Source organism: Passer domesticus, chromosome 12, assembly GCF_036417665.1.
Source record: "Passer domesticus isolate bPasDom1 chromosome 12, bPasDom1.hap1, whole genome shotgun sequence".
NCBI lineage: Eukaryota > Metazoa > Chordata > Aves > Passeriformes > Passeridae > Passer > Passer domesticus.
This window is the reverse complement of record NC_087485.1, coordinates 8,205,893-8,228,759: the sequence shown is the minus strand read 5'-3', so window position 1 is coordinate 8,228,759 and position 22,867 is coordinate 8,205,893. Positions and strand designations below refer to the sequence as shown.

At 41.4% G+C, this 22,867-nt stretch overlaps 1 protein-coding gene across 2 annotated transcripts in view; it reads right to left on the bottom strand.

Moving 5' to 3' along the window:
• Window positions 1–20,906, bottom strand: part of CBFB (core-binding factor subunit beta) — a 37,273-nt gene extending 16,367 nt beyond the window's left edge. For both annotated transcript variants that reach the window (XM_064386440.1, XM_064386439.1), the window contains exons 1-4: window positions 20,776–20,906; window positions 20,479–20,565; window positions 15,974–16,090; window positions 2,273–2,389 (exon numbers count right to left, since the gene is read on the bottom strand). In XM_064386440.1, the coding sequence (XP_064242510.1) occupies window positions 2,273–2,389; window positions 15,974–16,090; window positions 20,479–20,565; window positions 20,776–20,853 (399 nt within the window). In that variant the 5' untranslated portion in view covers window positions 20,854–20,906. The remainder of the gene's footprint in view (window positions 1–2,272; window positions 2,390–15,973; window positions 16,091–20,478; window positions 20,566–20,775) is intronic.
• Between the last annotated feature and the right edge of the window lie 1,961 nt (window positions 20,907–22,867).

Sequence of the window (22,867 nt, the reverse complement as noted above, 5' to 3'; positions counted from 1 at the left end):
GGATGGAATATTTTAAATAAATGGTCATAACCAAAAGAAACTAAATTAGAAATTCATGGGGAAAAAAATCAGTATGTTGACATCCAGAATGAAGATGTGTTGACAGCTGAAACACTGGTTTGCTTACGTCTGAGAAAGGGATAAAAGCATCAGAACTTTTTTAGCAAAACACAGAATTCTGCTCTATTCTTGGTGATACATTATAACAAATCAACCAACAATCCAACTTTATACAACGGGAATTTAACAAAAGTTTTTTTTTAAATGTCACTCAATTCTAGTAATAATAGCCTAGCAAATTCAGCTGTATGAGACCAAATAACTTATACATCTTAGTTTTGTTCTATAAAAATGTTCCTGGTATAAATTTACAAAGAAAAGCAAAAATAAGCAAAATATGAGCAACAGAATGAGCAATCAACATGACAAGAGAACAAAACCAAACCTCCCAGTCCAGAAAATGAAATTTTAAAACATATTAAAAAAATAAGCTGACACACATCCACACTTCCAAGTCCTCACAGCAGCCCAGCAGGAAAAGACTTTCAGTAACAAAAAGTAAGACCACTTAGTAGCAAGACATGGATAGGCTGTGGATTAAGTGGAAAGAACAGTAGCTTAATGGGTACAATTAAAATATTTCAATGTTAACACATGTGGATTCTCTTCCTAAAGTATTTGTTGACCTGGTGAAGGGCTGTATGTTTTCCAAAGTATGACAGCAAAGAAAAGTTTTATTTGATCCCAGCATTAGTATGAGGTGGTAAGAGACAGAAAAATGCAAGAGCACTACATTTGCTTAAGACAAGCTTCCAAAAAATGAGGGAGGTGTGAAGGGCAGCTGGACCTCTTACAAAGGACAGTAGGAACACAGGCAATACCACATGAGGCACTTAAGCCCCCTCTGACATCAGTGTTATTTTGGGATCAAAGTCAGCAGTTCTGTCAACTGCCACTCGCAATATTACAACAGTTTTAAACAAGGAAGCAGTGACAGATACAGGAAAAAGGAAGCTGAAGAATGTAAGAGATTGCCCAGATGTTTACAATACTAACACATATAAGAGTGCAGCTACTCCTGTGTCTGTACAGTTCTTTATGACACTGGGCACCCCTACTGTAGCAAAGAGAGTGACCACTGACAACCTTGTAGTTGCCAAGAATCACAAACTAAAAACAAGTTACACACCTATAACTGAGTGCAAACATCTCTGTAGATTCACACAGTGCAACACCTCCAGCTCAGCACCCTGTACTCACAACTCAGGAAAGCACTGACCCCTGAGAGCATCCCCTCACACACACAAGAGTAAATCACAGCCTCAGTGCACAAACACTTTCTGAAGACAGCAAAAGGGAATTGTTAAATGCTGTTAAGACAGTATATACACACTGGGAAACTAAAGCAATCCAAGCACTTACAAAAATATTTATTGGGAAATTAAGAGGAGAAAAATTAAACCCACAGGTCACCTGACCCCTCTCCTTTTGGGAAGGGTGCCCACCTTCTTCAGGCATTCTCCAGTTTTGGAAAGGGTGACACTGTCTCCTCCTGAGTGCACGTTCCCATCAGCCAGCTCTCAGTTCAGAAGTCCCGTGACTTAGCATTATGTATCAAACTTAGTAAGTACAGATCAAGAACCTTGGGTTTTATGTTACATTCCTCAGGGCTATACACTGGCTGTGTAAGGCACTACAGCCTGAAGGTCTCCTAATGCATGGAGTCCACAGCAGTGACTCTGCTGCAGCTGGAACTGAGTTTGCCCAGGTCAGACACAGCTTTGAAAGAGGTGAATGCAGAGCAAGAGTGGATTTAGAGTAAAAGCTTTGGTCTGTGGCTTTTCTCATGGATTCTCAAAGGGTGGCAGGACTAGTCTCTCTTTCTAGCATCATGGAGGAAGTGTTCAGGGATGTGACTTTGACACAAAGTGTTTCCATTTAATCCCAAACATAGTCCATAAACATCACCTCATTAATGTGCAAATGTTTCTTAAATTAGGGAGAGGCAAGGCACAATAGAGGAGTGTTCTTGGTATTTTGGAGGAATCAAAGATTTGGAGGAATCAAACACTCAAAGTTGTAAATTACAAATGATTCCTGCCCCTAACATTTTGACCTAATGCAGCTAAAGTAGTGTTTTGCTACAACCACATTTCTGAACTTCCATACTGCAAGTTTGCTCTGGAGTTTGTACTCAGAGTGAAGGCAAAGACCGTGTTTCTCTCCAGAAGAACAAACAAATATGTAAGTAGCCAAAGGCAGAGTGTCTTACCTGTGCTCTCTCTTCATCAAATTCCAGGCAGCCCATACCATCCAGTCTCTGGAGATCTATCCAGCCTTTCCAGATTACACAGACACCATTGAGAATCATAGGTGCCTTCAAGTACACCTGGAATAAATGCAAAACACATGCTATGAATTTGCAAGCTCTTACACATGTGCCTGCACAATGAAAACACTGATCCAGGAAGCTTCTATATGTATTCTTAGAAGAACATCCAAACCAGCTGGTAACATGAGACTCCATTTAACAGCTTCTACTGCTTCCTTTCCAAGAACTCATTTTAATCAAGTGAGTGCTTTAACTATTGCCTACTGTACTGGATGGAATAAATTTAAGCTGTGTTCTCATTTTATAAACTGGCATGCACCAGGATTCAGTTAGAATTCTTATGCTTGCAGTTAAACTAGGGGTTTTCTTGTCAGCTTACCTTTGTGTCACAAAGGAAGTGGCATGCTGCCAGTCAGGGAGAATCCTACAGCACATCTAAACAGTCAAATGAGAACTCTCCTTCCTACTCCCAAGAAACACTGTATTTTATCCCAATAAAAGAGTGATTTCAACTAAAACCAAGCAATGGTTTCAGTCCTCCTCAAATTTGCAAACTACTCAAAGTTCAGTAAAATACATGACACACACATCGTGCTAAAAATAAGGAAGTCTTCCTGTGTCAATTCTAGCATGTGTGACAGGCTTTTCAAAAAAAGCAACACCAAGTACAGCACCAACATGCACTGTGCCTTGTGCTGCAGCATGGAATAATGCATGATCTTAAGGCCCCACATCCAGAAAACAGTACACAAAGTGATGTCACAAAGAAACTTAAAAAGAAGCAAATATCAAACTAAATGAGCTTGACATGTTATACTTAATAACATCCCTCTTAAACAAAACAGAGTCACAGTAAAATTACCTGAATTGTACAGAAAAGAAAAAATTAGAAAAATAAACCTTCAATTGCTATTTCAGCCTACTTGGCAAGTCAAAACCTCTCACTGGACAGGAGTTTGTCCATGTTGAATCACCAAAGAGGCAAACATGCACACACACCTACACCCACTTCAGATTTTGTCCACTGAATATGAATTTGGTAATTGACACGACTGCTTAGACATTCCAAATCCATCTGAGTTTGTTTCAGTCTTCAGGAGCAGCTGGGGCTCAGCTAGGTAGGGGAACTTTCAGACAGTGCCTCCTCTAACAGTTCTAAATTAATCCTCTGGCAAATCCTCATCAAAGCATAATTGATGTTTAGCACTATAACACACTTCAAAGCACCCCCACTGTGCCTACTTGCTCAGTTCCACCCTTCCCAGCTAAGGTCACTCAAGCAAAAAAAGAAAGGGCTCCAGGAGGCACAGAGAAAGGGAAGCCCCCCTCATGCAAAGGCTGTGCTGGCAGAATTAAGCACTGAACAACATGAAAGGCAACCCATGAGTGGAAAACGGGGAGCAAATAACATGAATCGAACTGACAAACGAGTAATGTCATTTGCCAAAGAAAACAAACATTTGATCTCTAAACCTGATTTTTACAACTTCTCACACTTTGGTATGAAGCAACACAGCTTTAGACCTTTTAATTAGTACAAAATGCAGCATCTCAATAATGAGGCAATAAATGTTATTTGTTTGAGCATATCTTCTTCCCACCAGCACTTCTACTGCAGGCTCTCTGCGAAAAGCACAGCCTGGTTTTCTGTGCCTGCCTGCACTCACAGCTCATCTGAGAGAGTCATCAGAGCCCAGCCTTGCATGGGGACAGCACACCGTGGGGACAGCACACCGTGGGGACATCCACTGGCCAACAGCCTCTGCGAGCAGAGGTGTCAGAACCACCATGAGTAAGATGTGGACTACCAGGAAACCACCTCCCACAGCCCTCATTTCAAGATTAAACATTTCAAACATACAAAATACATTGCAGCCCTTCAGCACAGTCTTCACCCATTCATCTCACAGGAAACAAATGAAGGACTCAGCATCCATTTAATAGATGCATTTAATTAGTTGAAAAGTGAAAGACAGTTAAAAAAGCCTATTAGAACTGTCATTCTCTTCTAAGGCAAATGAAGAATAATTCAAGAGAGGAAATAAAAAGGCAATATAAGCAAACCATGAGTCTGTAAAGACAAAAAAGCCTGTACTCTAATGCTGGTTATGTTTTGCAGGAGCAAATAAGCACTTTGCTGACTTTCACTTAAGGTTTACCTCTCACTCGACCTCCCCTATCCTTCTGACCCACAACAGCAACCTGGGACATCAAAAGTTACACAGGCCTTCCCACAGATGTCAAAACCCAGCTTTCCAAGATGTCCAGGAATACTTTTTGTTTGTTTCTTTGATAAGGAATATTATGGTGCCACTAAGCCATTCCAGAGGCCGTTCAACTGCCTTGGTCACTGCAGCTGCCAGCGCCTTACACACAAACTTCCTGCAACAGCAGGTAGCTCAGACAGCTGCTGAGGGCTCAAAACCCCAAATGCCTCATGCATCACCTGGAAGCCCAAGCAGTGCTGCAAATTCTATGAAAGCCTTCAGAAGTCAAAGAGGAAACAAGTTGGCAGAGCTGATGTGATTCCTGCTGCCTGCAATCTGCCCTGAGCACGCCGGCCAAAGCCGAGCTGCTGACACAGCAGCCTGGGAGCCTCTGGCACGCAGCCGGACCTTTCCAGATGAAGGAGTCTGCCCTTGCTCCTGAATCTGAGCCCTGGAAGCCTTACGCCACCAGATTCAGGAGGTCTTCAAAACTCTGATAAACAAACATTTTTCACTACTGAGAGCATGAATTCGTTCTCAAGATATTCTGAGTTTTGAAATTACCACACAATCATTCAAACGTAGTAATCATTCATCTTGAAACCCCACGAGCTTATGCAGGAACTTTTCTCTCATTAAAACACAATAATGCACACTGGTACTTTTTAATTTATTTTGAGAAAGGAATTTAAACTCCTTTTCCCCCCTCTCCTCTTTCAGGAAAATGGAAACCACCTAAGATTATAGCCAAAAACGTTTAACCACATATTTCCTTCTTTTCAGATAAAGTCATGTTGGTTCCCTTTCAACTTCTGAACTTAACAGAATTATTAATAAATTACTGCTCTGTCTGTGAACACATTATCTATTATGGCACCTCAAGATCCAGCAAAGTAATCTTCTAAAAAATTTCTGAATTGTCTGCTCTGAAAATTGCCTCAAGACAGTGATGGTAGAAGGCCAAGGGCAAAAGCTGCCTTATTTCTAAAAAGACCCAAAATTCCACCCCGCCACCAATATTATAGAAGTAGGTAAACACCATGTCTTTGTTAGAACAACTCTTTCAAAGTTTTATTGCTAACCCCAGATTATCTGCATTTAATTTAAAATTTAAAATTATTTAATTTAAAATTATTTAATTTTATAAATCCTCCACATACCTCTGGGTACTTTTAGTAATAACGCCTGGCAGTCAGTGCTGTAAATTTCAAGAGACAGGTGAAAAGCACTACAGAACAGAAGGAAGGAGGAGAAGTTGGAAGTCAGGCAATTACCAAATTCATATTCAGTGGACAAATTTAATGCTACGTAAAAAAATGGCATTGTAGGGACATACGAGAGGAAAAGCAAAATTATGCAGCAGCCTCTTCAGAATACAGTCTGTCCTACAAACCAAAGGAAGTATGCTTTTTCTGCCACTGACAGTGGACAGTTGTGCAACTAAGCTAAGAATCTTTGTACACATGTTCAAGGATGAGAGTAAATTCTCTCTCATTCTGCACCCTCATTTTCCACACACTGGCACAGCCAAAGCTTTGTTAGACTAGGAGACCTAAGTAAACTGCCACATACTGAAATATGCAATTTTCACTAGTTTACAGCAGCTGAATTTTTGTTCAGGTGGCTATTACAGAACTAATTTCATCTCAAGTTACATCTTCCATTTCAAACTCCTACTACAGATCAAAGTAGCATTAGAATTTTTAAATGAGAAACATAGACATGTTGCTTTTACATTGGAAACAGGCTTTTAGTATTAGAACAAATATTCTGCTTGCTGACTGAACAAGCAGCAAGAGCAAACACTCTTATCTCCGGGCAGATTATCTGCACAGAGGACAAACAGCGCCGTAAACACACACAAACTTGAGAAGGTGCTGCATGAATAGGCTTAGCTGGGCTCGAAGTTGTTGAGCTGTGTTTGTGCTTCCTCGGCCTCCCGCTGGCTTGTTCTCAAAGATCTCCGTGCCACACCTTCAACATTTAGTGTATCTCACCTTCCCTTTTGTATCCTTGTAACTAATCTGTTATTTCTTTTCATCTGCATTTAAATGAAGAACCCTCCCCCCCAACTCCAATTAACTGGGAATTATCTCTGTTGTTAAGAACAGGCAGGGACATGGCTCCTGTAACACCATTCATTCGTTTTTTAAAATCCAAACTAATTACTTTTTAAAAAGCTACTGTATTTTAGCACAAGACAAAAAACCTCGGTTTCACGTCCTATTTTAGTCATCTAGTAAACCTTTATCTCACACCAGCAGGGCACTTAACTGATCTGCTGGAGGAATGCTATCAGTGCGCTGCATCCACACATCCTGCAGTTACAGAAAATGCTCCTTCTCCCTCCAGCAGCCCAGCCATTTCCTCCCCCAGCGATTGCACACAGTTCTCACCACCCACCAACTAATGAATCAGCAGGCTCTCAACAGCCAGCGCCACCGAGGAGATCAACCTCACCCCCAGGAAACACCAGTCCCCAGTGAAGTGGCGCAGTCCCCTCCCTTGTGTTTTCATTTTCCCAGCACACTGGAGCAAAATGCATTCTTTCAGAAGAGGCTCAGTTCTGACTCACCCTGTGCCTCATCACGCACACATCTGCCCATTCATAACGGGCTGAGCCACGTCCATCCATCCATCCCACTTCTGATCCCACCTTCCCCTGAATCATACCCCATTTTAAACACTTCAACAGCATTCTCTCTGGTGATTTCACATGTGAAACACTGACCACTAAGAAAGAAACAGCTTGAACACTAACTCCAAGAAAGAAAAGTGTTAAGTGGGGTAAGGCTAACCTCACGGTTTCAGCTTCTCTTGACATTATCTGTATACACTAGCAAGTAAAAGGAAACAACCTGTACAAAATGTTCACAGGAGAAATTATGCATTCAACTGTTTCCTTTAACAGCAACAGCATAGGATTATATATATAGTTTTGTAATTAAAACGCTGTGATCTTGCCACAGAGAAGTGGCACGACTGCTCTGAAAGGTAAAGTTGCATCAGTCCCATCCCTGTGTTCCTCCCAAAGACTCCCTTTCATATTACAGAGAAGGGTCTCTAGCCAGGGTTTCAAAGAGGGGGCGAAGCAGGAGAGGAAGCAATCTATGACATAAAAAAAAAAAAAAAAAAATTCTAAAACTTTGCAACGGAACTTTTACACTAAAATCCTCAGCTATTTGGGGAACAAAACAGAATAGTAACTTGATTAGTTTAACACCAATTGAAGTTACAGCAAAGACTGATAACTTCATGCAAGGCTTCACACTACTCTTTCAGATACTGATCATTAGTTTAAAAGAAACTAATGACAAGCAACCAAGTAATGAACAGTTTACAGCATTTATCTGACTTCCTAAATTTGACTGTCATACCCTAACCTTGTAACATAATTTAAACTGGAATGAAACAAACAGAAACAGCTGAAAATAATCCCATTTAGAAAGTGACTATAAGTAAAATAAGACTTCTTAGTGCTTTTAATTTCTATCAGTCTTTCTGTCTCATCCCTTAAAACATATTCTTTCTTCAGACACACAAAAAAATGTCTTCTATTTTAAAAGCTACATCTTGGAATTTCTTCCATTATATGAGAATGAGGTTTTGTTTAGATTCAAACCTTACACTCTTCTGCAAACATGTATGGGAATTGACACTTTCTGACCAAACAAGAGCCTTTCCTAAACACATGTGCATAAATGACCCAGTTGTGGCTTTCAAGATGAACACAGCTTCAAGTTCCTCAAGGGTGGCACCCGTGGCACAGCTGTACCACACCACCACCACCAGGCCCTTGTTTCCTGAGCAGCTGCCAAGGTGGGACTCCTGGGACAGTGCCCTGCCCAGGGACACCTCCCTGGGCCCAGCAGCACCCTTCTCTGCCTGGGACTGCTCCTCCAGCTCTGCTTCCTTGGGATCACACACAGACATTTCACTTGCAGCTGAGGAAAGAATGCACTCCAATTCACAACTAGAAAAACACCTCAGAACATACCACAATTTCCAACTTCACAGCAAAACCTGATGGTCAGATATTACTTTGTTAAATTTTCAAATATGCTTATGCAAGTCATCAGGTTTTACTACAAAGATCAGTAAACACTGAGATGCAACATAGTCCATTTTTACAATTCTATGTAGCAGAAATTCCCATGTACAGACTCATTTCAAAAATATCTGTAAGTAATATCAGAACTGTGACAAAACTTCTCTCAACATGCTTTGTGTACTACTGAAATACTGCAGTGGTGGCGTTTGGTTTCTAAAACGTCAAAAACATGAATAGCTGAAGAATTTTCCTAACCTTACTGGAGAGTCAGAATTTACAAGTCCCTTGTAGAAAACCTGGTATTTTTATGGTTTTTTGGTTGGTTGCATTTGTTAGGTTTTTTTCTGCATAGTTAGCTCAACTATGTAATCATGACTCCTTTTCGAAAGCAGATCAATGTTTCATTAAATTAAGCAGGTTGCTATTTCACTTAACTAAAAACCAAGTCTATAACTAAGAACAGATATGAAGCAGTAAGGATGTCAGAACAAATGTGATTAAAACCTGTGGAGCATTTTATTCCTGGATTAAAATCACTGGTCAGTACTTATGCTCAGAAGCTCAGATAAAAAAAAAACTAAAATGCTACTGCACAGAAATTATACTCATCATCTAATAACCAAGTCTCTAGATACAGTTCATCATTCCAAAATACTGCAATTTCTCGACTAAGCAGAAAACATGAACCAGACTTGACCAAAACCACCAGAAAAAAGCCCCAATACAAAGCAAAAAGTAGACGGCTTCTAGTTTTCACATTGTCACTACAGAAGGGACTCCCAAAAAGAAATGCATGCCATGCTCAGGCTCTATCCATTTGCCTTCAAAACACAAAACCAACCACAGAGCTGGAACTGAAAATCAACCAAAATGCAAGGAGCACAACAAGAAAAATCTGAAAGGCAAATACATGCTGGGGTTTTCCCCTGTGAAACTTTACGGGGTCTTTTATCAGCCTATCTTTACACTAGATTCTGCATGACAAAGATAGCTGGATTTTAAACCTATATTCCCTTTTAATGGAGAGGGCATGTGTTTAAAAAGACCCATTTTTTCTTGCAACAATTAAAAACAATAATGCTTTTGCAGCAAAATATAGCCAGGAGATCGCTGCTGGTTTTGCTGCTCCAAATACACATGCATGCTTCTGCTCACAAACCCAGTAACTGACAGACACACAGTTTTCTGCCACGTTGACAGAATATTTTCCAGACAAATTTCAAAATTGGTTGTGAAATTTGTTCTTCTCAAGCTTTCAGAAAAACACATAGCAAAAAGTAGTTACAACTAGCAACTACAACAGAGGATTAGAAAGAGAGGTTTATCTAAAACACCTCACCTGCCCACCATGCTGCCTGGGTGCAAATAAACAGCCTGCTAATCCTCTGCTTTTGGACTGAAAACTCAAAATATATAATGCAAATACACTCAACTATACAAAAAAGAAGCTTCTTGATTTTGACAATATGGTCAAGCAGGTAATAAAAACATCCAGGAACTGACCCTGACCCAAGCAAGAGAGGGGCAAGAAAAGCTGCTTCCTCTACCCTTTAGCTTCCATGGCCTCCTTGAGCACTCCAACAGCCTCACCCTTCTCCTTAAGCAGGATTAAAGTCTGGAAAAAACTGTTCAAACATTTGCTCAACAAGTAGCGCTGCATCAAGGCTTAAAATAATGTTAGTACTTTTTTGGTTTTGTATACTATAACAACTATTCAGCTTTCATCATTCAATAAAATTTTATAGTGTCATAATTATTCTGTACAAAACTATCAGCTTCTGCAGAGAACATCCTTAGCAATGACTGGAAATTGTCTTTAACAGAGTAACATCAAACTTGTAATTATGCAAGCTAATGAGCTCATTTCGTTACTTGTGCTTTGGACAATAAAGCTTGAAGAACCATTTCAGTAACTTTCAGAAATGACAGTTTCTTGAAGCAAATGTTTCATCATCTTATTGAATTTTTCTTATTTTTAATATGAATTATTAAGTGATTTTCAGAAAGAAGCAGACATTCTCAACAATGACTCTCTTACTTTTCTCATTCATTTAGAAGAACAGGAAAGAAGCATAATATTAGCAACTTTCCTTTGTAAGTGGAGACTGATATGCAAACAAGAGAATTCAACAATCCAACTGTCTGGATTTCTTCCAGCATCTATACTGCAGAGATCTCAAGTACTGCTTTCATCCACACAGCACTCATCTGTCCTTATATATAGCTGCTTCCCAAATGCAAAATTTAGCTCACTAACTCCAGTTTTGTTCCTCTTCTGGGAAACTTTAGGATGATGACATGCGTATATTTGAAATCTTGTCTATACAACTCAAACGAGTGCATTTAAGCCACTGGAAAGAGTTCAAGGTAGTATGACTGAGTAACTGCTTTTAGAATACACAATAAAGGCTAAGCAGAAGCAGGTTTACTGACAGCAGCCCTTAAGTACTTCCACAGCTGGGCTGCAAGCACTGCTCCCAAGCATTGTTCCAAAATGGCATCATCACTGCCTGCCCCAACGGCAGGGACGAGGCTGTGGGCAGTCCCAAAAGGATCTGGAGCATTGCAGGGTGAAAGGATTCCAGGGGAAAGGCTGTGGGTCCTTGTCACATGCGAGGTGCCTGGGGTGACTCACGCTGCAGTGGCAGAGGGCACCGATGACAAATCACTCTGCAGGAACAACTGCCCAAACCCAGCCAGGAGCTGCCTGCCAGGACAACGTGTCCAGTCTGCATCCTCTAAAGATCCCTCTTCCCAAAATCCAAGTTCTAACTGTTCACAGTGCATAAACAGTATGCACATAGAGGCATCTCCTAACTGGATGGCAGAGTGAATAAGCACAGGTACATTATGATTGTGGCTTCAAATGGAATTTGGATTAAACAGCTCTCCTCTATGCAACAGCAGGCATAATGAAGAACATTTTCAAGTATCTAGGCAAAAAAAAAAGAAAAAGCTTCACCCTCCTCTAAAGCAAAAATGGATTTAGGAGCATAAACAAAGATGTTGCTGGGAAAAAAAATACTAGAAAGAAAAAGAAACAGAGAAGTCTCTGCCAGCTAAAGGACTCTTAAGCACAAACACAATAATAAATTCCAGAAACACAAGCATCTATAGAAAACCAATATTTTATTCAAACCATATAGATGATCCTGGATGAAAAATGATCAAGGGGATCATCAAGAGAAGTGGCTTCTTCTCATCCACCAAGCCTACACAGGACTCCCACCAAGCAACTCCAAGGAAAAAAAAAATTTAAAAAATCAAGCAGTTTAGCCAGGCTGGGTACAAACTGGATACACCACCAAACCCATTTGTCTGCTGTGAGAATAACCACACACTGACCTCCTTGTTTGAAGCTCACAGCAAAGCCTGAGAAAGATCAAAAGCAAGAACAGTGATGTGGGTTTCATGAGGACAACACCACTTCCCTTGGCTGGAGCCGGCCAAAGGACCTCGAAGGCTCTGAGCACACAGAGTGATGTCCCTTCTCTCACCACCTGCTGCTCCTCACAGAAGAACCTCTCCCAGCTACCACAATGTTTTGGAGTCACACACCCAAAAAGGTATGAGTAGGAGGGTAACAATTATTTAAGGCTGCTCAGCAAAAGTGGAAAGCTGGTTCTATTGGCTGCCATTTGAATAGGTGTTATATTTTACTAAAAGCTATTTCTCATTACACTTTTGTTTCTGCTGTAACATTTGCAGCATAACAAAGATTTGTTTTTTTCATATTCATCCAAGCAGTTAACACCAACTTAGAGCAAAATAAAATCTAGTTTTGACAAAAAAACGGTGCAAGTAGAAACTCAGCATCTTTAGGAAGAAAATTGAAAATCTTTAGTTATGGCTAGAACAAAGTTAATGGTTAATGAGTAGAAATCCTAGCTACATCACATGTGGCACAGCAGGCACTCTGAATCAATTTAAATCATGTCTGATGTGCTTTCCTCCAAAGCTGCAGAGTTCATGGCGTATTAGAGCAAAGTAAACCCGTGTGGAAGACTCTGGTTTATGAGCAGCTGCCACCAAAGAACAGACAGGAAGTAAAGCTGCACTAGAATGAGATGGAGAATTTTATTATAAAGGGGAGGGGAAGTAAAACAACTTCACAGATTTCATCAGTGACTGGTATTTAAACAGTGGAAAAAGAATAACAGAACTAAAGTTCTTTCAAGTAAGAAAGAGTGGAGCTACAGAATAGCTTGAATAAGAAATGAAAACTGGGGACATTATCTTACTCTAAGAAGTACACAGAATGAATCATGCAAAGAAAGTTGACCAGACAGTTCTCAACAAAGGGACTTTGAAAAAGATTAGATTTTAAGAAGCACTGAAGTCCATACACAGCTCAGCCTTAAGTTCGTATGTGATCAGTACAAAACTGAAATAAAAATTACAGAACTTCATTACTAGCGTAAGTCATTAATAATACCAGAAAACCAAGGTGAAAATAATGCTCTCCATTTAATTGCAAGGTTTAATTATCCAGTATTTCAGGCAATACATGAGGCTACTACACTGCCTATCTTTCAATTTCTTAACATCTATTCATTTATTCTTTACCAAAAAACAAATAAAAACCCCTGGACATTAGCTGACAACACAGAGGATCAGAAAGCCTTGGTATGGTTCAACTCCCCAGAAAGAGGACACACACTGCATCTGACACACCCCACACACGCCCACAATCACAATGAAATACAATGTTCTATCATTTTTACAATCTGGGGACCTATTTTTAGTGCTGCTTTTTCTTCTATGACAAACCTGAAAAATTGCTCAAATACACAATTAAATTTGCTGCAGGTCAAAGACAGCACAGAATGTTAAAGCTATCTCAGAAAATAAAAATTTAAACTTGAGTTTAAAATGAGCAGAAACATTAAATGTACAGTGAGCCATCCAATTTTTGGATTAATGAAGACAGGGTATCCACCAGAGGTCTACCCACCCATTGTGAACATCAGATGCATCAAATTAAAAGGCAAATTAAGCATATAAAAAAATCCCCTCAGTTAAGAAATACCAGATTGAAAAACCTCAAGCCTATGAAGTATGTATTTGCAGAATTCCAACTTTCACAAGTGTTGCTCTTTCTAAAATTCAATCATTTATGCAGCAATTCCAGCAGATGCTGCATTGGTAGCTTTGTCAATCTGTGTACAAAAATGCTTTAGCACAATAGTGACACACTTCAAATCTGGATAAACTATTTTGGGCCATCATTGTTTAGCCAAACACCGAAGCAGAATTCCAGAATAAAAATATTCTAATGTTGGTAAGTTTATCTACATTCTAGATCTCAAACTAATGCCTAAGATAATTATTAACTGACAGCTTCCCCCTTAGCCTTTTTTTATTCACATAATTAAAAACATGCCTTACTGGCATAAATCCAGTGATGAACAAACACACATTATGCACTGCCTCAAGAATCAAAGCTCATAAAACAATGTTGCACAGAGCTACAAAAATCACATGGTTTTAAGAGACTGCTGAAGCCTGTGAAAGAAATTCTTAATTAAGCCAAATGACAAAAATCCAGAGAGAACAATCTCAGACAATTCATATGAAAGGCTTTAACTGTTTCCGTTGATAACATAAAACACTCTCCCACTGCTCATTGCTCTGCTCCAATCATGGGAGTGGCTGACTTTCAGAGAAGTTTAATTCTGTGCAGAGCACAGTGATTTACACAAGCAAGGGCTGATTACAACAGTGAATTTGTGATTTGTTCATACCAGAGCATAACATTATTCCCATTTATCTGTTTGTCCACCTCTAGCCTCATTCAGAGGAATTCTTCTAAACATTTCAGTGAAGCAGTCTAGAATTTACTGTAAACACACATAAAAGAAGGAGTGGCATTCATTAATGAGGCTCATGTTCTATTTTAATACACAGCATACCTACCATGCTCTTACATGATTAAGACAACACAAGAAAATGGATGAAGTAGTTCAGTACTTTAAGAATTCATTCAGAGAAAACAAAGTTAAAAAAAATCATAGGAGTAAATAAAATTAGTTTTGAACTGGCAAGAAGAGAGACTTCAGTCTTCTTACACATTACAAGAAAAATTCCTCATTCAATTGTGAGCCAGAATCAATATTTTTCAGTAAGAGCCAGATTCAATTCAGTTTCCTTAGCAAAGCAGTCAGTACCCAGACAGCCAACTTCACTTCTCCCCCAATTTGTCAAACTTCTGCAAGCCTCACAGGACTAAATGGAAAACAATTTTTTCCAAAAAAACTCATTAACTTGAATTCCACATACCATAACTGCCCTCAGGAATTTTTTTTTCTTCCAATCAAGTTTTCCCACTATAGGAAATATTTATCTTCCACCTAGCAGCATTTAAAAGACCCAATATGCCATTAAACCTGAATATGCTTCAAGTATTTCCTCCAGCCTGGTAGGTTTGGTAGCATTAGCTGTTTCTTGTTACAAGGGTAGGTAAAAAAATTTAGGCAAAAGGAAGGATTTTGTAGTCCATTAAAAGTTTTTTAAAATAAAAAAAATACACAAAAATTAGCCTGAAAGAGAGAAACTACGAGGGCTTAAGTGCTGGTATACACCCACTGAAGAAAGTTCTGAAGAAAGTCTCCTATTGAATTCAGTGATCTTTGGATCAGTCCCAAAGCACCCACATGAGCACAGATAAGAGACAGCATCTATATTTCAAAGGTATGCTTTTCCTGTAAAACCAAACCAGCTGTAGGTGATTGCAGTAACTTTATTCTGATGAGACTAAGCAAGGTTTCTGACTTTAAATCTAATATAGCTTCACAGTAACCATCATTGTCACTAGGGAATTTGAGCTTTCAATATCAGCCTATGGGACAACCACCTCAGAAAAAAGATTCAGAAATCAATTCTGAAAGTGGTGATGCTGCTTCTGTATTGCAGCTGATGGTGAAACTGAGAAAAAGATTCATTCCACTCAGAGCACACTGCCTGCCTGCTGTACCAACTGGCAGCCAAAGACACAACGAAATAACCTGCTAAAAGTGCAAATTTTCATTAGTCTAATGCATTGGCCAAAGTCTAATTTCTTTAGAAGCACCTACACAACACCAAATTTAGACTGTTCCCCAAAATTTTATCATAGCATGACAGTAGAAATATTTCTCTTTTTCAAAATAATGCAAAGCCACCAGTCCTGCCCATGTTTCCCAATTCTTCCATTTGCCTAAACATCAGCATGCTTTAAAACAAAGCAATATTTTATCTTTCCATCTTTCACTTGTACCCACATCACTACCTACCTGCACGGAGGTGTGCAATATTAGAAATCTCACATCACACGTGAAGTCCATACCAGTAAGACCATAAACACAACAAAAAAATTTCTTTCAGTTTCAACAATTTCCTCCTTACCTTGCCTCCTTCTCTTTCAAAGTCAACATATTCCCGGGTCGGTGTCTGTCGCTGCTCCCCCTGCCAGCTGGCCGGAAAAAACTGGAGAGACAGATTGGTTCCTGTGGCCACAAAAGCCTTTTAGAAAAATCAATACAAACAGGATCAGGGAGCAAGACATTACATAAATTATGCAGGCAGTCATTTATTTTTACATCAGTTTATGTCTTAAGCCAGGCAGCATAGAGAATACTTAAAGTCAAAAACATGCACTCATCATTTTTCTTAAGTATTAAGTTACAAACATCTGATTCCATTTTGACAACATTTGCCATTGGCTGCTTCGGATATAAAATACAACATGGAATCAATACTTCTTTCAAATCAGTTTTGCTGACATTAGAATCTGTCCTTTCAGTTCTGTCTGGATACCCTGCACCAAGTTAGTACCTGAAATGTTAAAAACTGCCCATGCTTCTCAAAGAGGCTGCCTATCTCTAAAAGAAGTACTGCTGAAGGAAAATTAACTCCTTAGACCCATTACTAAGGACAACTTTTTTTGAAAGAAAAGGATTTGTTTCCTTTCACAATCTAATTATACCTAGATAGATACTTAACTGAGGGATAAATATTCCTACTTTATCATCTGCTGGCATGCAGCATCAATACACAGTTCAATCAAGCTGCACAGGACAAAGTCCTCATGCCACATTAAGACACCAGTGATACCCAGATCAGCAGATGCTGTGCCAGTGAGAAAAGGCAACTGCAGGAATTCCTCTCAGCTGCAGTCCTTTGTAAAATCATTAAAGGGACTGGCTTAAACCCCTTAAAAAAGCACGCATTGCTTCCAAACAAACGTTTCCTACAATTCCAAATGAAAATGGGATTCAGTTTTCTTTATAAACTCCCTGTATTTGTTAGTATATCTTAACTCCAAGTGATGATAAGTACAACAATTCTTAGACATTAAATAAAAATTATTTTTGCAAACAGAAGTCAGATTCACAGTATTTCTACTCTTCTCTGGTACAGGTGAGCATGTTGTCCTGTAAGCATGTGAACACTCACACAGGCTCACAGCATACCACTCCTATCAAAATCCCAGGGTTAAACATAATTTGTAGCAATCAAATGACAGTATTTATTACCATGATCACGTAGATTTAAATGGTCATTAATCTAGAACAGTTTTTCTTAAAAGCTATACAATGACTGCTTTAACAGTTGGAATTTCCTGACAAGCAGATTTCTTTCAAGCAACCCAGAATTCAGCCACTTCATGGCATAACTGTACTGCTACCCAAGACACTATAGCTACATGCTATTTAAGACAGTTCCAGTTATGGACTGCAACACTGCCACAGGATTAATACCTTCCATTTTGAAAGTAGAAGTGCTTTGTCTTAGCTCTTCCCCCTCCACCAAGGGAGACTAATGCTCTGCAATCAGTTTTGGTTCCAGGCTATTCTTAAAAACAGATTTTTAAAATGTTGTTGTTGTTGTTTTTGTTTGCTTGTTTTGTCTCCTGTAAGCACATTCTCAATGTCATCAGAATTAACAAATCAGTCCTAGTAATGGCAGAAGAATACTGTATTGGTGCATTAATATTTGTTTGCAAAGACAAACATTTCAATCCAGGTAACAGAAGTTTTATTAAGGATACACTTGCACAAACAGGAGGCATCAAACCTGTCAGAGCTGCAGACCATCACTATCAGGCTCACTACCTCCTATTATCCCTTTGCTCTATCAAGGGATGCTATTTAGTACCAACAAAATATACCTATCTCCAAATATTTGTGACTCTGAGTCTTCTCCACTTAGTCTGCTCAATAACTGTTTTCCTACCTCCAAGCACCTTTAGTAAATATGTTTTATACTCCTTAATTTATGCCTTTAAAATATCAAGGAGTGAGATCTTTGAGAGTAAACCAGCTGACCACTCAAGCCCTATGGGCCAGCCAGTTCTGGGTACTGGGTCAAAAGAACTGTACTTGTTTTCTGGGAAAGCCAGCAAGACAGTGAAGTGCTCATGCCTTCCTGCTTCCACCCCCAATGTGTGCTAGAGGGCCATGAAAATGGGAAAAATATCAGAGAAAAGAAGAAGATGAAAGTACGCAAATTCCACATCCTCATACAGTCAGGCAGGCACCATTCAAACCATAAAAAGCTATGTAGATATTTGTTCTCTGGATTTTTGAAGCCTGTTCTCTTCCTTTGAAGAGACAAATTATAAAGTTAAAGCATCCATATGCTTCTCAAATCAAACCATAGGTCAATACTGAAAAACTTGAGAACGGTCCTGCTAATGACCACACAAGACTACATGGAAACCATTAATTTCCATGAAATAACAAATTAAATAAAAAATAATAATGATTTTAAAAAATCACACTAGTAGTTTGGTTTTAAACTTGAAAGCAAGAAAACTCTAGTTTTGCCTGTAGAGCCTTTTAAAGCCCAGTCTGAAAAGCTAGCAGACATTTATGTCATGAATTTTGTGAAAAGCTTATCAGGTAGTACAAGGGCGACCTGACCCACACACAGACAACGTAAATACAAGTACCTTCCAAAGCAAACCAAACACGTGAGGTTATTTAAGTTATCAAAGCTTTGCCAGTAAATGTGAAATCTTATTTAATACACTTCACATTTATTTCTCAGTAATATTGCTAATTATTTCCTTTATTCAATCAAGAGCTATTTGACACACGTAACCAGCAACTTACTGCCGGTTCTACATTAAATCCCCGAGTTGTTCTCTGGGGTTTTTTTCTGCTTCAAAATATGTAAGGTCATTTGCAAAGGCTCCCTTTGGAGATAAAAGAATAAATCCTTGATGTCTGGAAAAACATTCAAGACTTAAAAAAAAAGAAGTAAAATTACTAGCTCTTTTTAACATCAGTCATTACATACACTACATTTCTAAATAAACCTGACTACTCATGCCCTGTTCACAAAACAAAACCAGATGTTTCAGATGAAGAAATATAGAGCCCGTTTTATAATTAAGTAGAGTGAAAATATGTAGAACATGCATCACTGCTTGCTTCCAAGGGATGAAGTTCTGGCAAAAAAAGGCAGCAGCAAGCACAGGAGTACAAAGGTGAAACTACAGCGATTTCCCATTTATATAAATAACTGCACAGGCTGCATTAGAAAGCTAGTTATAAGCTACATGGCCATTTTTTTTTTCTTAGGCAGGGATTCAGGTATATTATGCATTTTCACCTGTACAGGAACTTCCAGTGCTAGTGAACTATGTCGTCCTTACCTACCCATTGTTTCCCTGGTGTTTTCTTAAAGGAAGCAAACATGCACAAAGGAAAATGAATTTTTAAAAAATAGTAAAATTAAGAACCCGTCTACAGGAGGCCTCTTGTAAAATAATATTACAGGTTCTAAAAGAAGAGATAAGCAGGGATAAGATTTAGCTAAAATAAAGTTATGCAGTAAAAGGTAACTGTGTTCTTGAGTGGGTATCCTTTTACTGACAAAAGCAACAGAATGAGATCAGTTGTAGTAACTGGTATCCAAGTATTTCTGGATGTGTATAAGTGTAATTGCATTGTGCATAAGAATAATTTCATTGTGAACTGACTAGCAGTATGTACACCATGTGCAAATAAAGAATGCTCATAAAACCAAACTTGTTGGAAGTGGGGGGTTTATTTTCTATTTTACCTTGTCTTTCACTAGATACTGTAAATGAATAAGAGGTTACTTCTGTGTTTTAATAGTAGAGTTACAAAAGTGACAATGCTATAGAATACTAATTCTACAGAAGCAACCTAGAGCAGAAATCAAACCAGGAAATAGACAGTTCTTGATTCCTCTGAGCCATACTTCACCTCACTTCTTATTTCACAGGGCGACAGTAGTCTCTAACTAACATCAATGAATGAGGAAAACGGAGCTGAAGTTGCAAGTTTCAAAGCCTAATTTTAAAAGCGTTTGATTTAGTTCACAAATACATCAAACAGCTCACTCAGGACTTTAAGCAAGCGCCTTCTGAACAATGTTACTCATTTCTCAAAACTACTGTTTCCGGAAAGAAAAAAAAAAATAAAAAAAAAAATAAGAAAAGAAAAAAAAAGCTGAATACTGAAATAAGCAGCTCGTAGCTGTAGCACGTGCCCAGGGAAGGAGCGCAGCCCGTCCTCACTGCCGGGGGTTTCCTTCCCTCCCTGTCACCCCGGCGCTCCGGACAGCCGCTGCCCCCGCTCGGGAGCCAGCCGACACCTTGGGCTGAACACGGCTATCGCTAAGGCGGGCAGAAATGCCGCCTGTTCACCAAAGCCTCCTTTCCCTCGGCGTTTGAAAGGCAGCCGGTGTCATTCCCCTCCTTGAGGAAAACTCTCCTTCACGGCGCGGCCCCCACCGGCCCCAGGCACCGGCCCCGAGCCGTGGGGCTGGGGCACCGCGCAGCGCTCGCTGCCCCGACGGCTTCCCCCAAACTTTTATTCCCCGAACCGGGCCCGGCCCGGCCCGGCGGGCACCGAGGGGAGCGCGGCGCCACTTACGATCTCGGAGCGGCCGTCGCGGCAGGCGTTCTGGAAGCGGGCCTGCCTCTCCTCGTGCGGCCGGTCCCTGAAGCCGGTGTATTTAATCTGCGGGGAACAGGGCGCGCAATCAGGAGGGGCCAGTCCCGGCGATAAGGGGGCAGCGGAGCGCACTGACTGCGCCTCCCCGCGCCGCCGGCTCGGCTCCCGCCGCAGCTGAGGGGAGCTGCGGGGCTGACCCGGCCCCTCCGCGGCCCGCGGAAACTTTCCCCACGGCGGGCGGAGGGAGGGGGAGCCCCGCCGCCACCGCCGCCTTACCTCGCACTCGCGGCTCAGCTTCCTGAAGAACTCCTCGTTCTCGAACTTGCTCCGCTGGTCGGGGACAACCCGCGGCATGGTGGTGGGGCCGCCGCCGCCGGCTGCCCTCCTTCCTTCCCTCCCTCCCTCCCGCCCGCCCCGCGCTGTCCCAGCCCCAGCGCTCGCCTCGCCCTTTGTTAGCCCCCGCCGGCGGCGCCCCCCCTTCCCTCCTCCCGTCCCTCCTCCTCCCGCGGCGCACGCAGAGCAGCCGCAGCCGCCGCCGGAGCTCGATGCTGCCGCTGCCGCTCCCGCCCCCAGCCCGCTCCCTCCCCTCCGACTTCCTCCCGGCTCGTAAACTCGGCCCGAACAGCCGCGCCATTCACAACTCCGCCGCCGCCGCCGCGCATGCGCCCCGCCAGGCGGGAAGCGGGCGAGGGGTGACTCAGAGCCCCCTCCGCGTCCCTCGGCCGGGCGCTGCCTCGCCCGCAGCGGGGCCGCTCCGCTCGCTCTCCCCGTCACCGCTTCTCCCCGTCACCGCGGCTCGGCGCTTTCCGAGGGGAGCAGCCCCAGCAGTGCGGCGGGCAGGGAGCGGCCGCCCCCCGCGCCCCGGTGGCGATGGGCAGCGCTCCCCTCACAGCACGGCCCCCGCACCTGCTCCGCCGGCCCGCTCGAGGGTGGCCGTGAGGATGGGGCAGGTCGGAAGGGACAGCGCTGGCCTCGCACCTCCGCGTCTGGCTCCGTCTTCTGAGCCATCGTGAAGGCTGGAGGAGCCCAAGGGCGGTCGCAGAGCCCGCGGCTGACAGGGGCCAGCCCGCTGCCCGGCTGCCGCCCCATCCGCCGCTCGGTCCCTGTCCCTGAGCCCGCCAGCCGCGCTGCCCGAGGCGGGGCCTGTTCCCGAGGGAGCGCGGGCACCCATCGCCCCTCAGGATGTGGCTCGGTGTCTTTGAAGTCGTGTCAGTCTAGAGCAAAACCAAAACCCAGCGCTTCGCTGCAGCAGTGGTTGAAAAGTTCACTTTCAGGCTAGAAACACAGCTGCCTGAATTCTTGATTCTACATGAGCACGCATTTTACAGGCGCTAATTCAATCCGAGAGCAGGACATACATCACCTGCCCCTAAATCTGTTTTTTCATACATACCTACTTTATACCTCGATTCTTCATTGCTGTCTACAATTTCCTCGTGAGGGGCAGGCATCTTTGTGTTGTCTCTGTCAATTAATGACAGGAGCCAAAGAAATGGCCCTGAAATCGGGGGAGGTTTAGGTTGGATGTCAGAAAAAGGTTCTTCACCCATAGGGTGGTTGGGCAAGGGAACAGGCTCCCAAGAAAGTGATCACAGCACCAAACCTGACAGAGCTCAAGAAGCATTTGGACAATGTTCTCAGGCACACGGAGTATCTCTTGGGGATGTCCTGTGCAGTTGTTGGAGTTGGATTCTATGTTCCTTGTGGGTCCCTTCCAACTCAATATTCTGAGAATTTTTTTCCCTACAACTACTCCCCCAGGTTTTTAGCAGCTCTGGAGCATCATAAGGATGGCAGCATGAGCCAAAAAAGCATATTACAATACCTATTGCCAACATTAAAATATTAGAGCATATTAGATCTTTTGATAAAGAAATGAGGTTTTCTAACCTCTCAGTATTACGATCTTAACTTTACACACAGTCATGCAAATCGAAGCCAGCAATGCTAAGGTGAGCCAGAAGACATAATTTGAATCAAGTATGAGCAAAATAATAAAAAAAATTAATGAAGTAACTGTAACCCTTAACTTATTGTATTCAGACTTCACAGAAAAAACTTTAGACTCTTCTTCTAAATGTAGAAAATATGCTATGAGAAACTTAATACATTTCTGATCAATAGGAAAACTGCAGACAACTGTTTAAACGGTTTGTTCTGATTTTTGTTATGTTACTGTATTGCAGACATATAAGTAAATTCAGAAGTTAAAAGCATTAAAAGAACTGTTTTAAAAGGGGTTTTTCAATCTCAAAAGAAAATGCACTGAGCTTGAAAATATAAAATATTGTGTATTGTCTTGATCATTTAGATTAATATCCACCCTTAAGTGAAATTTTCGTGAATGTCAGCCACATTTAAAAGGTCC